Source organism: Haliotis rufescens, unplaced genomic scaffold (genome assembly GCF_023055435.1).
Source record: "Haliotis rufescens isolate VD_foot unplaced genomic scaffold, xgHalRufe1.0.p SCAF_15, whole genome shotgun sequence".
NCBI lineage: Eukaryota > Metazoa > Mollusca > Gastropoda > Lepetellida > Haliotidae > Haliotis > Haliotis rufescens.
This window is the reverse complement of record NW_025963835.1, coordinates 6,669,948-6,686,979: the sequence shown is the minus strand read 5'-3', so window position 1 is coordinate 6,686,979 and position 17,032 is coordinate 6,669,948. Positions and strand designations below refer to the sequence as shown.

Sequence of the window (17,032 nt, the reverse complement as noted above, 5' to 3'; positions counted from 1 at the left end):
CGGGGATTTAAGCAAAGGCCCTGCCCCGTGAGTTGCGCGATGACTAACGTATATCATTTGAACATGAAATTTGCGATAATCCTAGCATAGAAATGACCACAAACGTCCAAGTTCAAGCAGACATAATCTGTTTGGATGGGAAAGGCTACCAAAAACAGAATGATCTACCCGACTATGGGTTGTACCAATGGCTACATTCTCAGTCAAGATGCACACCTTGCAAGGAATCGAGCTGCACTTAGAAAGAGAACATGACAGGTTAAAATGTTATGCTTGTTTTATTTAGTTTACACATCAATTCAACAAAATCATATTCTCTACAGTAACTTGAACAACACAGTAGAAATATACAGGGAAACGGGACAAAATATAACAAACATGCTATCTTCATGCTGTTGCTTTCACGCCTTAGATTCTAATTGAGGCACAGTGTTATCTAGCTTCACAGTCACAGAGTCCAAAAACACCAACATCGTGTTCAAACCAAATAACTTCAGCATCACAGACCATAAATGCTAATATCTCAAAGGTAGTAGAAATACTATGTTTTTTTACATATCTGTTGAAGTTATCAGTACATGTCTAGGCTGATCAAATGTGCATCATCTGAAACAGTACAAGAGTTTGATTTGTTGAGAGTGAAGCTACATACACCATGCATTCTGCTATTGACATCACAAGATATGACATTGCACTTGACACATGCACAATATCCAGAAATACACAAGCAGGGCAGTGACATGGATCACACTTGATGAACTGATGGGGAGATTCCTGCCCTGTGCTTGACAACATTTCAAACTAGTTTAGTCTTCTACATGCCATTTAGGCCACAGGAAAATAAAGACATAAACATAGTTATTTACACTGATGACCTATTCATCTTAACATAACATAGTCAGTAGTATCTGACTTAAAGAAGAAATTGTGGTTACAATTACATGAAATTAAAAAGAAAATTATTAATGTCATTTTTTCAACTGGTTACAAAATGGTTGTTGGTTTGTTGTTTAACACTGCAATATTGCAGCTGTATGACAGCTGTCTGTAAATAACTGAGTCTGGACCAGACAATCCAGTGATTGACATCATGAGCATCGATCCACGCAACCGGGATCGATGACATGCATCAAACAAAGGGTTACAAAAAGAGTGAGGTAAGCATTAGATTGAAATCTAATTTCTGTGACCATAAAAAACAATCTGTGATAATCTGTTTTTAACAACCTGAAGAAATAAAGAAAAACATACAACCTTCTCGGATTGAAACTTATCTGTTCTAAAAGCAATCGTATTGGGCATATTGAACAACTATACTATTCTCCATGTAACTGACACACAATGTAGTACCTTTGTAAATGATGGCCTGTTGAGGTACCAGTTATTTAAAAAGTGACATAAAAGTTTGCCCTGCTATTCATAAATCTCATGTACATTTCAAATTACACTGGTATCAATGTCAAACATATTTGTAGTGACATCTAAGTATTCTGCAATCAATACTTGTCAATTTGACACATCATTTTCATGTCAGTTTCCGTGTGATCCACGTCCCCTCCCACCATGTATGACTTCCAATATTATAAATACAAAGCACATTACATGTAGATTTGCACTAGGTGTCTACTGAGTATCACAAACTACAGGCAGGTGCTTGCTGTGCACTCCAGCAGTTGCAAGCAAATCATCATCGTTGAATGGATTTAGCTCAATATTAAAGGATGAGAGAAAACTGATCATTATGAACATGTGTATATACAATGGTTAATTCCGTAAATACAATGTTGTAAACTAAACTGACAACAGTTTCATCTCGAGAGTAGGATCATATCCAGAATCTGTCTCATGGTGGGTGTGAAGGTGGGGTGGAAATGGGCACAGTGCTACGACTGTCGTAAGTCAATGTTAAAGTATGGGAGTTACGATTACCTTAGCAGTACGACTGTTGTAAGTCAATGTTGAAGTATGGGAGTTATGATCATCTTAGCGCTACAACTGTTGTAATTCAATGTCTAAGTATTGGAGTTACGATCACCTTGCAGTACGACTGTCTAAGTCAATGTTGAAGTATGGGAGTTATGATCATCTTAGCGCTTCTACTGTCATAAGTTATGTTAAAGTAGGGGAGTTACGATCATCTTAGCGCTGCGATCGTTTTGTGAAATGGGGCCCAGACAGATTTACTGGTTTGTGAAGGTCTGATATGATGTCTTTTGACAGTAACGCAACAACATTCATTATGGTTAATGTTACTACCAGAAAATTATACTAAATGTCGGTCATCAATGAAACTCATGTAATGAACTGATTGCACATGACAACCATCATAGCTTTACAACTGTTATTACTTCTCAGCAGCATGATTGCAGTATTAGCCTTTTTGTAACTTGTCAAACTTGTTGAAGTCATAACTGTAAGACTGCCTTATGTACCTGGTTTGTTACTTGTGGTCTATTCCTGAAATGTTTCCTGATGAATACCACTTAGACACGTATCTGTCATAAACCAGCTGTATTTATGACTGTATGGATGATAAAACTGACATCAAACATCATCCTTCTGATCTAGAAACTTTAACTCGACACTATTAGGTAACCTCTAAAACACAGAGCTACAAAAGTCGAAGTGTTTCCTCTGAACACACTTTTCCCCATCATCAGACAAGAATACGTCCCCATCATCAGACAAGAACATGTCCCCATCATCAGACAAGAACATGTCCCCATCATCAGACAAGAACATGTCCCCATCAGGCAAGAACACATCCCCATCATCAGACAAGAACGTCCCCATCATCAGGCAAGAACATGTCCCCATCATCAGGCAAGAACACATCCCCATCATCAGACAAGAACATGTCCCCATCATCAGACAAGAACATGTCCCCATCATCAGGCAAGAACACGTCCCCATCATCAGGCAAGAACATGTCCCCATCATCAGGCAAGAACATGTCCCCATCATCAGACAAGAACATTTCACGATCATCAGACAAGAACATGTCCCTATCATCAGGCAAGAACACGTCCCGAACATCAGACAAGAACATGTCCCCATCATCAGGCAAGAACATGTCCCCATCATCAGGCAAGAACACGTCCCCATCATCAGGCAAGAACACGTCCCTATCATCAGACAAGAACACGTCCCCATCATCAGGCAAGAACACGTCCCCAACATCAGACAAGAACATGTCCCCATCATCAGACAAGAACATGTCCCCATCATCAGACAAGAACATGTCCCCATCATCAGGCAAGAACACATCCCCATCATCAGACAAGAACATGTCCCCATCATCAGACAAGAACATGTCCCCATCATCAGGCAAGAACATGTCCCCATCATCAGACAAGAACACATCCCCATCATCAGACAAGAACACGTCCCCATCATCAGACAAGAACATGTCCCCATCATCAGACAAGAACACATCCCCATCATCAGACAAGAACATGTCCCCATCATCAGACAAGAACATGTCATCAGACAAGAACATGTCCCCATCATCAGACGAGAACATGTCATCGTCAGACAAGAACATTAAACGATCATCAGACGAGCGCTTCCCTGTCAGATAGGAACATCAGACAAGAACATGTCCCCATCATCAGACAAGAACATGTCCCCCCAAAACACTGTTATTTAACCCATTATTTAAACCTACCCCTTCACTGAATAAGAAGAGACAATAGCTGGTGAATTTGTAACCCCAGATTTTGTACAGTTTAAAATGCATGTGATATATGCATAGAGATATGGTACAAGATTTCTAAGTACAAATAAATACAAAATTGGCACAACATTAAAGATGAGACTTAGCACTGTTGCAGGACTCCCCACATCATGTAATATCTAGCCCCTCCAAGCAGTGTCAGAACCACAACACCCCCCATTGCAACGTGAGAGCTGTGCTTGCAGTGATGAGGAGTGAACCTGTCTCAGTCGTGTCATCAGTTTTCTCATATCTCAAGGTTTCCAGCAATACCTCAGGGCACTTGACATGGTGTCCCATATTGTGCAACTATAGATTCTGTGAAGAGGATCATGAAAGAATATCGGACAGACGTTGGATTCAGGGTTACCTCAACTGGACAAGATTACTTCAAATTTTGAAACCAACCAAAGTATGTGCATGTTGAGACAGCAAGTATCAATAGTACTCACACCATGTGCCCATAGGGAACTGAACCAAGATCATCTTGCAAGAAAAATATGCTTGCACTACTGAGCTGCTACACTGAGTGAAATGTCCAACAATTGTACCATTTTTTTATGATCTTAACAAACTTTGATAGGACATTCTTCTGCATCATTGCCAATAATGAAAAGAAGCTTTAGTCATTTGGGATAACACTCAGTGTCCCAGAGCATCATTCTATCCGAAACCATGCCCTCTGTCACTCCATCCGAAGATCCAAAGTTAAGGGAGATGTCAACGGAGGTATTGCTGGAAAAGTCTTGAGATAAACAAGACAAATAATGAACGTCACTTGTTTCTTTTAGAAGGTATACAACTGCAAGTTTTCAACTCCTTGAAAGACTCACACGTGTGATAATAAAGTTTGAGGTTCCAACTGCATACATATTACTGCTTCCTGGGCTTATATATTGTGCACATATTCATGAAAGACAGACATACAGGACAAAGCTAGGTTAGTTTCCAACACAATAACAGAAGACTTAACTTTGGACAGCCCATTAGCAGGATATATCTATCAGTGGGTATAACAGTATCACATACAGAGGTCTTGGAAAGTTAACATCTAGTTTCATTGATACTTCATATATTACTGGTATGCATGGGTCGGTGTATTTTATCAGATACTGATTTACAAGGAATTGTTTAAGAAAATAGAATTGAGCAATGACTTAATCAATATTTGGTCCAGCAATGACATTGGCATGATAAAGAATTTACATGACATGATTGTTTGCAAATTGTTTGATCATTTTCATGAATGTTAATAATGTTGATATCAAGACTTTACACAAAGCACTGTATTATGTTCTTAAGTACACTGTCAAACAGAAATGGTGATGATTCTTTTGACTATACATGAACCCGGGAATTTCGTTTGATTAGATATTTGTAAATGGCTGCTTCAAAGTAAAGCTTAAACAATATGTTACAACACTGGGGACATTAGAAATCACTACACACACAGGTGACACTGATGATATGAAGCTCAAAAAGGCAAGTCATTGTAATGATCCTTGTCATTTGGGAGTGAATGTCATTGTCCAGTGACCCTGAATGGTTTCATTTCACTGTTGGTTCAGACGCTTCCAATGACCTGAACTATTTCTATAGATTCAACAGATAAAGTATGAGAGTTATCCCCCTTTACATAGTTATCTCCCTTTGATCACTGAAGAACACATTCTTCTTCTCAGCAAGAAACATTAACTCACACAAGCGAAATCTAGTGCAAGGAAAATATTGTGACTTGATATATAAAAATGTGCTGACAAATATCCATGTCCCATTGATAAATAAACTACTAGATTGCACGTTCCGAAGACAATTACAATTTTGGTTGAACGGTTTTGCTTTGGGAACAAAAGCATTTGCATATGCTCATCAATAAGCAACAGGCGGATCGGAGATTAATGAATGCTATCTCCATGTAGAGGAGTATCCACAAACAATTTCCGACCAAACCTCATTTGTCACGCATCTTAACTTGACAAGATAATCCAGTTAAACTGTCAGCTGGTGTTATAGTAATGTAAAATGCTTCAATGACATGACGTGAATTCTCACTGTTGTGTATCAACCCCATGAAACTGATGAAAGCAACAAAACACGCTGCATGCAATGTATGATTCTAAAACCTGACAGCAATGCTCAAGACAATCAATTGTGCACAAATGTCATCCAACTCAAGCCTCACGTCCTGTCCATCAGATCATGCATCATTCAGCGAGACGGGTCAACCATGCTGTCCCTCTTGGGAACACTTCATGCTGGGTAGGAAATATGTAGTACATCTTGATGAACATCACCTCCCAAAGTCCATCAAAGTCTCTCCATGCATCTTCCGTCTCTACCTCTATCACAAGTCGCACAAAAGGTACCCCACTAACAAGTCATGCATGCCATTTTAGAAGTTGCAAGTCCACTTTCGTGTTGCTTTGAAATGAGAAATCAACCTGGTTTGGGAGATAGTCATCTTTTCTGCAGAAGCAAAAAACAAGCTCTGTGTGCATTTCTCACTGAAAGAGAGTCACAAGTTGTTTAGCCGCTTTAGCAATGTCATATGCGAACTGAATGATTAGCTGTGTTTTGTGAGCTGCTTCCACCTCCGAGTCTGGCTCTTGCTGAGCGCACTTGCGGCACTCTTCTTGGAGCCGAGCGGCACTCATGGTGAGAAGTTGTAAGGCTGCATTCACCGTGTCAGGCCTCACAGGCTGGAACGACAGACAATATTCATGTACTAATTCATATGCCTTGGAGAAAGGTCATGTCACCCCACACATCACTCCACATATCACCCCACACATCACTCCACATATCACCCCACACATCACCCCATATATCACCCCACACATCACTCCATACATCACTCCATACATCACCCCATATATCACCCCACATATCACCCCACACATCACTCCATATATCACCCCACACATCACTCCATATATCACTCCATACATCACTCCACACATCACCCCACATATCACCCCACACATCACTCCATATATCACCCCACACATCACTCCATACATCACTCCATACATCACTCCACACATCACCCCACATATCACCCCACACATCACTCCATATATCACCCCACACATCACTCCATATATCACTCCATATATCACCCCACATATCACTCCACATATCACCCCACATATCACTCCACACATCACCCCACACATCACCCCATACATCACTCCATACATCACTCCACACATCACTCCATACATCACCCCATATATCACCCGACACATCACTCCATACATCACTCCATACATCACTCCACACATCACTCCATACATCACCCCATATATCACCCCACACATCACTCCACATATCACTCCACACATCACCCCACACATCACTCCATACATCACTCCACACATCACTCCATACATCACACCACACATCACTCCATATATCACCCCACACATCACCCCACACATCACCCCATATATCACCCCACACATCACTCCATATATCACCCCACATATCACTCCACACATCACCCCACACATCACTCCATACATCACCCCACACATCACTCCATATATCACTCCATACATTACCCGACACCTCACCCCACATATCACTCCACATATCACCCCACACATCACTCCATATACCACTCCACACATCACTCCACATATCACCCCACACATCACTCCACACATCACCCCACATATCACTCCATACATCACTCCACACATCACCCCACACATCACTCCATATATCACCCCACATATCACTCCACATATCACTCCATATATCACCCCACATAGCACTCCACATATCACCCCATGTGTCACTCCACATATCACCCCACACATCATCCCACATATCACTACACTTATCACCCCATATATCACTCCACATATCACTTCATATATCACTCCACATATCACCCCACATATCACTCCACACATCATCCCAAATATCACTGCACTTATCACCCCATATATCACCCCACACATCACTCCATACATCACCCCATATATCACCCCCACATCGACCCAAATATCATCATATATCATGTCATAGATGGCCTGTATATCCCCACAGTTACTGGCCGCTGTGGCCACCCAGGAGGTACTGGAGACGTGTTTTCACTTTCTCTACATAATGCCCCAATGAGTGAGGTGAAGAAAATAGATAGAGCCCTCTTCTTATAGTCAGAGGTTTCTCTAAGAAGAAGACACTAACCTGTGGAAATATTTCCGCCATGTCCACCACAGCAGAATATATCTTGTCAGAGCATGGTCCATAGCTGAAATAATAAGTGAGTGGGGCTGAGAGACCTAGTAGTAGTAGTAGTAGTAGTAGTAGTAGTAGTAGTAGTAGTAGTAAAGTACTCACGGAAATGAAAAAAACCTGTTTTTTTTCAATTTAAAAATCGACACAAAGTGTTACGTAGCTGTAAATACGAAATAACAAAACAACTCGAAAAATTCTAGTCTGGATTTGCTAGTTTGATCTCAGTGAACAATACAAAATGTACTGTACAGGAGGTAATAAATTATTACCCTCGTCAATGGATCAGTGGGCACTCGACAATTATTTCAGCTCCCTGGGGAGTATACAACCCAAGCCATATTGCCACCGGGTACCCATTCACTGATTAGTGAGGAGACAAGGAGACACAACACCATGTGTTACATGTGCTCCAGTGTGGAGCAGGACCGAAGCCCTAGAAACTCTCAGGAGCCAAGCTGCTGAACATGGTCACCCATCGGAGGACTCTCCGCGACCGATGTTGCTTAACCTCGACTGATTTGTGACCTGTGCTCTGTGCACAGAACCACATGCCACCACACCACACATCCTACTGAGTATTTCAGGGATTAGCAAGTCAATTGAAGGTGAAGGGGTTAATGTAGGATTCCAGTTCAGCAGATGTACACTGAACTGTGGAACTGTAGACAAACTTTGCAACCAATATTAGAAATATCACCACAGCACTGTTGCTTACATGCTACTTCCTACACTAGAAAGCAGTGTTAGGAACTAACAGTTTTAGTCCACTTGTCCACATAATGCTAACATATAGCCAAACCCGTAATAATGGCAAACGTCTACTAGTCCTTATGATACCTTAACAATTGGGCAGTTTGGCAAGGACTATAGGACAAGTGCCAATTTCTACTGCTGGCAAACTATGCCTATCAGCAACAGACAGTCAAGTCCCGTTAATCAATGATTGGTTGCATATGATTAAGTTTGATTAACGAAATTAAGTAGTATCAACATTCGTGATCGAAAATTGGACAAATACACAATAGATAACGATTTAAACATTTTGTTAGCAGAATATGTTTTCTAATCATGCAACCTCTAAAGCTTTACACAAAACTACTGTTACAGACACCATGACTGATTCAAAATACTTTAAAAGAATAGTCTGGAATGGAAGCCGCCAGTTTGAAACCAGTGCTGCAAAGCTTAAGAAAGCTGCTTCCTTAGTGGCTAATGTCGACTTCCTCCAAGTCATTTAATTTGTCGGTCAAAGTTCGCAAAAGAGATGTAGCGAGAACTTGTATCTGATTTTAATGAGATTGAGGTAATCTAAGCAAGTGATTAATCCTGTTTTGTTTATTTAAAGCATTAATTGTTTATTGTTAAGCAAGTTTATCTCTGCAGCTGTTGTAAAATGCAGCTACCAGCCAACTCATCTTGTATCAAAACACGGGCTGTGTACTCGCGGGCAGATGACCACGGAATACACTAATCACTGTGGCAAACAAACAAGACTTTGGTAATTTGTTGCAAATTAGGTGTGTCGGAGTATACTAACAATACTTCTTGAATGAAACTATTTACAAGTTATTCTATGGGTGAATTATCTTCAAAGTAACCTCAACATTTACCTTATCTTCCATATTTTACTGAACACATCATATCTATCAAGGATTCAGATTCTAGACTTTGTTGTTTCTTGGAAGAAAATTCCCAAAAGAATTCCCAATAATAAGTTGAGTTTCAATTTAAAACAATAAATACCATGTTCAATAGCTGGCCATGAAAGATCAAAGTGATATAATATGTTCCTACAAAAATTGATACATTGTAAGCCCTCTGCCTGTGGTTACGGATTCCAATGATTCAGATGGAAACAAGAGGGAGATATTTACCACTCGGCGTTGTTTGCTTGTGCTGTTAATAATAATTCCTGGATTTTCTTGGTTATTTTTTCAGTCTTCTTTACAACGTCTTCCTGTGTTGGAAGTTGGGCTAGATCTTCCTTCGACAGCGTGACTGAGGCGAATGCTGTAGCTTTAGGTGTGGCACCTTGTGACGACATGGAATCAGTCATCTCCGAACACGGTCGCGAAGAGGCACTGTAACAAAGCATTAACCACTTCAAGACACTTGATCATTTCCATCTCTTTCAGCATCGTTTCCAATATTGTGTGTTTGTTGTTTAACACTGCAGTCATCAATATTCAAGCCATATCAGAGCGGCCTGTAAATAATTGAGTTTGGACCAGACAAATCAGTGATTGAAAATATGATGATCAACACTTGATCACCAGTTCCATTTAGTCCCTCTTATGACCTGGACTCCCCTTGTGGAATATTATTCCTTACATATGAATGTCATTATCAAGCCAAAAATACTATTTCACAAGACTTGTCATTTGGGACTAGACTGTATCATCTGCATTGAAAGCATCAGATGAAAGCTGGCATAGAGGCAGTTGTAACAGTGAGTAAGTGAGTATGGTTTTACGCCACTTTTAGCAATATTACAGCAATACCACGGCTGGGGACACCAGAAATGGGCTTCACACATTGTACCCATGTCAGGAATCGAACCCCGGCTCTTCGGCGTGACGAGCGAACGCTTTAACCACTAGGCTCCCTGACCGCCAAAGGGAGTTGTGACAAGTGGGAGTCAATGAAGCCAATAGTACCTGCCCACAAGACATAAAACCCTTTCCATCAGATATGTTTTCATCAATAATAAAGGAATTAGTGGCAATATTTTTCTGAAAAATATCATCAGTGGCCAGTATTCCCCCCAATGGTGTGATTCTAATTGAGTCTAATTGATGAATGACACAAACACTCAGCTCTCCAAACGTACCAGGCTACATCCTCATCATTGGGCATATCATAGTCAGGATCTGGGACGATGTTGGCGTTAGCGACATCAGGATCAATTGGTTCACTCGGTAACGATAGTTCCTTGTCACCCAGCTGCAAACACCAACTCATGATTAGTACTATACAGAGTCTACAAGCTGTGTGCTCAAGATACTGACTCACAGACCTTAAATAACTCTGATTTAATGGCACAATGAACATATTGAAATATACAATTCCTTCAAGACATCAGTATAAAAAAAATCAACTTAATTCATTGTCATCATTTTCTTATTCAAAACAGTCACATTTTAAATTTGATCACAAGCATTTGGTAAACTTGAGCATGTTGAGAAATGTAATTGTGGAATTTCAGACCCTTGGCCCAATAGCTGCAGACAAATAAAAATCTGGAGATGTTAAGAAGCGAAGGTCAGAAGACGTGTGCTAGTTAATCACATTGAGAATCAGAGAATCAGTTATCAATGGACTATGATCAGAATATTTCTTCATGAAAGTATGCATCGGACATGAATCTGTAGTGAGGCAGTGGTCCTTTGGGCAACCTACGACATGGAGAATAATTTCATAAAGATTTACTCGAACAAAAGTCATTATTCATTATTTCTAATTTGTGTAAAGTGACAAATGAATGTAGAATGACATAGTTATTACACTCATCCCTGCCCACCTAACCCCCAAACATGCTGCCTCACAGCCAATCATAACAACATTGTTTTATCAACCAGATATACATTTTGAAAAATCGATAATCATTTTGAATGCCCAAAATATTGATCAACCAGTTATTTGATGAATCTCTTTGCTACCACAGATGACAAATCCTTAAAATAGATTAGCTGGTCATACAGGATATCAACAGTGTTGAGGTGAGGTGAAATGGGGTGTATCGTCACATTCAAGATGGCTGCTTATACTAGTCCAGACTTATGTCGATTTTATAGTGCTAGCCCAGTTTACTGACTCCGAGCCGACCAGTCCTTATTTTAGCCTCTTAATGGCAGGGTATCAACAAGTACCATCTTTTAATGTCTTTTGGTATAACGCGGCAGGGGATCAAACTCCTGACTTTCCGCTCTCCACGAAGACACTCTACCACTAGACCATAGAGGCAGTCTCAGCAGTGTTGAGAAGCTGTCTCAGAGTAGTAGCTCACTTACCCTCTCTCCATCATAACGGATGTTGGCTTCAGACAGACAGGTTTGAAGTTGATCTTCTCGTGACTGACTCTGAGAAATATATTCACAGTTTAGAATGAGTGAGTGAGTAAGGTTTGAAATCGCTTTTTGGAAATACAGTAAACCCTGTTCATAACGAACACGCTGAGAACAAACAGGCAGATATAACAAACTGTTGCATTTTTTATGCCTGTCATTTCTGTATATTTTATCACATAAAATTGATATTTTAACAAACACGCTTATAATGAAATAACAGATATGACAAACTCATATATTGTCCCGCATGTACTCTGTCAACGACAATGTTTATGTCTATAACAAACTGTTAATCTGAGCCGCTCACATGTCACCAATCAACCAATCAGACACAACATTATGGTACGCCTAAGAGATACAACGCTACACAGCAGTGCCATAGACCAACTGTGTAGAGACCGGACTACAAGTAGCCATGTTGCTTGAATAAGTCATTAAATAATACATGGTACTTTGATTAATTAACACTTAAAAGTATTTATATTTTTTTACTCATGCATTTTGAATCATCGTCCACGATCAGTGTTACATAAATCTACATGTCCCATGCCACTGTGAAATAATTGCGCCACTGTTCAATTTACTACCATCATTACGTAATGTGAACCTCAGCAATGAATAGCTTGACCCCTAGACCCCTAGAACGCAGGGTCGGTTTCTTTGACCCCGATGACAGAAGTATATGGAGGGATCAGTGTAGTAACATTTCTAAACTTGTTACTGCTGATCTCCAATCAGTGTTTGTTTTATTACCAAGTAGGAACTCCTCTGACATTTGTCAAATATCTGGAGCTTCTGGCAAAACCTAGATAAATCCCTGGTTGGTCACTCTCAGGTAACAGCCCAGCAGTTTACTTAGGCCAAATGAAACCACATACCCCCATGGGCTCAAACACAGGCACTAAAATAACATATTAAGGCAACCCACCTTTTGTAACGATGTTCTGGGCTCAAACATCGACTGTGGCCGCATATCCCGCACAGGCCGTTGTGGCAGTTTCTCATCCAGTGAGTCATACTCAGGGTTAGCAGAGTTATTCTCCTTGCTGGCCTCGTAGCCGTTCTGCAGGACCTGAGCTTCATTCCTCCTCTGCATGTTGATGCTCTTCAGGGCACTGTTCTCCTTGATCAAGCTGTCGATCTGTCAACAATGTCAGACATGATTGAGGGCAAAGTTCAAACACAAACTTGACCTTTGTCTTATTTTCACCTTGACCTTTGAAACCTTCTCTTGACATGGACAAATAAAATTCTCTAGGTTCCTATGGAAGAAGTCCATGGAAGACTATCCTCTAATATTGCAGTCAGACAAAACCACAAAGCAATTCTGTTTCAAGGGGCTGCTAATAATGCAATGCAAAAGGAGAAAGAGTCTCCAGAATTTTACTGGATACGTTGATTAATGAATGGCCAAAAGGAACTACTTGCAACTAGAAAACTAGAAAACTTCAAATCTGTTATAGGCAATGAAACTAGAATATTGTAGTACCGTGCTCTGTAGAATATTGACCCTTTTCTCAAGGTCGTGTTTGGCCTGAGCTAGCCGCTGCACCTTTGTCTCCGACATCGCCAATGCCCGCTTCACCTCCAGGTACTCGTCGGCTGTGACTGGGGCCTCCACATGTTCCGATGTCGTGCTCTGTAATACACACCAACACCTGTTATCCACTGCACGGAGGACATCATAACGAGTGAGTGAGTTGGATTTTACGTTGCTTTGAGGAATATTCCAGCAATACCACCGAGGGAGACACCCAATCTCATTAAAATCTTAGTTCTCACTACCGCTAAACAAAGATCTGAGGACATACCATTACGGGTTACGTCAGAACAACCTTTCAACCGACCAATCAGAGCGTCGCTTACAGAGATCATGAAAGTGACACTGGGAATGTGATTTCTGATCATGCAACTGCAAAAGCGTTAACACAGGATATTCCGAACGAGAGTGACATACTTTATGACTGAATCCATACAATCTTTTAGCCATTCCAGAATGTTCGTTTGTTCCGTTTTCAAATTTAAAATCGGAATTCATCAAAATATGTCTCAAAGTGTATTAGCCAGTTTGAAACTAGTGCTGTAAAGCACAGGAAAGCTGCCTTCTGATTGGCTAATATTGACTTCTTGTCAGTCATTCCATTGTTAGGTCAAAGTTTGCGAAAGGTCAGTCTGACATGACCTGTAATGGGATGTCCTCAGATCTTTGTTTAGCGGGAGCGAGGACTAAGATCTGATTTTAATGAGATTGGGACACCAGATCATGAGTGAGTGAACGAACTGGGAGACTACCCTACTGCATTTTCAATTCAATAAAATCATAAATTTGGCATATAGAACACTTCATTCTACCACAACACCAAGTGGAATCGTTTAACAAAGCTGACATCTGATTGGCTCAGAACCCACACATCCTTGACATAGATTGGAAGGTGTCTTCAAGTCTTCACACAGAGAGGTATCATAGTGGAGTAAAAAAATCAGATTTTATAAGATACCCATTCTACCATTCTCTTAGTTTAGATAATGTATGAAGTGGTAGAGTGAAGTAGAGTTTCGTGTTTTCAATTGGTTTTTGATTTGAACTCAGAAATCAAAAATTGCCTAAAACCAAAATACCGATATGTCACTGTACATCATTTTTGGTCCATGCACTTGATAAAAGGCATCAAATGTTCTGCACAGAAACTGTGCAACTAATGTATCATTAGCTGTCTACCATGCAGCATCTTAGATTGTACACCACACATCACTATGCCTTAGTGACAATCTGAGACAGGGAAATACCAACATGAAGTTCCCTGGTGTTCCTTAAACTTCATGTAATATCCAAATCTAATTTCAGTGATTCCTCTTCAGAATATACTGCCACTGATAAGCTACTTTGGTAAGATCCATATCTGAAACTGCTTACACATGATGATATGAGTCGTGACCTAGCAAATCAGTGTTGGCAAGCAATGATCCACACCAATGGCTTACAATGACATCAGTCAGGTCACACATAGTGAGCATCACATCTTGATTTTAGTCATCGACTATAACAAGCAATGTGTACAGGAAAACTATTCTAATCTGGAATTACAGGGTGAATGTCTACAAAAATACTGATATAAGTGATAATAATGTATTATGTAAACTCTATCTCTGGCTCTTGACATGCAAAAGCAGTATTATTTTGTGTGAAGCCCTCATTCTATCAAATACACCTCACAAGTCTGACCAGAGTGTGACATAGTTGCCTCATCTTAGCAATAATATGTTAAATTCTTCTGTGTGTCTAAAATATATATCAAACTGGTTACTGACGGACAAAATGACTTATTGTTTTCTGAAGTAGAAACACAGAGTCAATACACACTTTTTCATGGTGTTTTCCCATTTCCTTCCATCATGTGAATTTGTGTTTCAGTAGCAGGCTGAACAAATCTTGCTTTTCTAAACTCCCAAAACAAGTGCTAATTTCAGATATTCAGTAGTAAATGAACATTTTTGAAAGAAGGTGCAACAAGGAACAGTATTAGCTAGGACCCGTCTCTAATTTTCACAAGTGGTCATAGCGCATATTGAGATGGAAATCAGTGCAAAACAACAGGTCGCCTACATCATTTAAAAAGAAGAGTTATCCCCTTTGTGAATTTCTCTGAGCATAAATCTGCCATTTGAAAGAGTGAGTGAGTTGGATTTAGCGCCACTTTTAACAATATTCCAGTAATATCACAGCGTGTCAGCTTAATGTGGGCGGAAAGCATGAAGTGATGCAGGTCTCAGACGTCTATCACTATGGTGAAACCCACGAGCACGGGTATGGTGCTGACAAACCTAGAAACATAATCAGGGCGAACAGGGATTCAAACCCACAATCATAGGTTTCTGACATGGTCAAGGGACGGAACTCTGCACAGCGAATTGCGGCGCCTTATACAACTGGGCCACCCTTGCCCCCCATTTGAAAGAGGTTCCTTATCCTCATACAATCAACTATAGGGGCTGGGCACCAGGTCCTAGGCTCACATCTAGTCTCTGAAATGAACATATTTTACAGAAAAAAACAGTTGTTAAATTATAGTTAGAAAATATAATCAATAGGAGCCAAGAAACTTTCTTCATTTTCAGATACTGCAGTAATCATGACTTGCCAAATATTATAGACTTGCATGGGCTTTATTGGATATATTTGTTTCAGGATGTGTATGACAGACTAACCTGGTCTCTGCTAGTACACATTGCCTTTCTTCTTATAAAGCACAAAACAAAAGATGGTCATGCAAACTTCAAGTAACAAACCCTCTGTAGCACGAGGTGTACAATCTCACAAGCAACACCAACTCAACAGAGAAGGTGATACTAGAAGCAATCATGTAAAACATGCGAGAACTTCATGCAGTGGATTACAAGCATGAAACATGTAAGATTGGATAAGTGATCTGGTGAGGTGGGGTTATGGTTATCAGCCGGGACATGGAGACATCAGACCGAGGTCACAGTCAGGGTAATGGAACACACAACCAGAAAACTAGGTTACCAAAACAAGTGAGTGAAGTCAGGGATTGTGAGTTTGGTTTTATGTTGCTACTCCGCATTATTCCAGGTCAGAAGCAATGAAGAATGGGCATCAATGTGGGGAACCAACACTGAACAATTTTGTAACCCTCCACCAAACCCCAACCCCAGATGCGTTGCAACAAAACTGTCTGTATTGTTATATTGGTTATGCTGTGATAGAAAGTGTCACCGAGTGAGTGAGTATGGTTTCATGCCACTTGTAGCAATATTCCATCACTATCATTGGCATAAGGAAGTAACTCCTTGTTATGTTTATATTATGTTCATCAGGAGATATTGGAATAAGGAAGTAACTCTGCAGCTTCAGTGTTCTTCTGCTCATCATCAGTGCTCATCATCTCATAAAAAAACACTACAAAGTGAAGCACACCAACGATGCCATGAGTACATCCACTCAATATTCAAAATTCTTTACTCATGGTTCATAATGGGAACT

The 17,032-nt window shown here is 40.3% G+C and overlaps 2 protein-coding genes across 4 annotated transcripts in view; one reads left to right on the top strand and one right to left on the bottom strand.

The window, feature by feature from the left end:
* Positions 1–262: 262 nt before the first annotated feature.
* The window catches only part of LOC124122732 (ARF GTPase-activating protein GIT2-like), a 48,655-nt gene continuing 31,885 nt past the window's right edge, over positions 263–17,032 (bottom strand). For all 3 annotated transcript variants that reach the window (XM_046485851.2, XM_046485853.2, XM_046485852.2), the window contains 7 exons: positions 13,520–13,669; positions 12,959–13,171; positions 11,974–12,042; positions 10,794–10,906; positions 9,838–10,044; positions 7,913–7,976; positions 263–6,414 (listed from right to left, as the gene is read on the bottom strand). In XM_046485851.2, the coding sequence (XP_046341807.2) occupies positions 6,217–6,414; positions 7,913–7,976; positions 9,838–10,044; positions 10,794–10,906; positions 11,974–12,042; positions 12,959–13,171; positions 13,520–13,669 (1,014 nt within the window). In that variant the 3' untranslated portion in view covers positions 263–6,216. The remainder of the gene's footprint in view (positions 6,415–7,912; positions 7,977–9,837; positions 10,045–10,793; positions 10,907–11,973; positions 12,043–12,958; positions 13,172–13,519; positions 13,670–17,032) is intronic.
* Positions 2,808–3,581, top strand: LOC124122733 (putative protein TPRXL). The gene has a single exon (XM_046485854.2). It carries the CDS (start codon positions 2,808–2,810, stop codon positions 3,579–3,581), a length of 774 nt encoding a protein of 257 aa, XP_046341810.2.

Bases quoted from the DNA above. Each gene is read 5' to 3' on its own strand.
- LOC124122733 (XM_046485854.2), top strand. From the start codon at position 2,808: ATGTCCCCATCATCAGGCAAGAACACATCCCCATCATCAGACAAGAAC.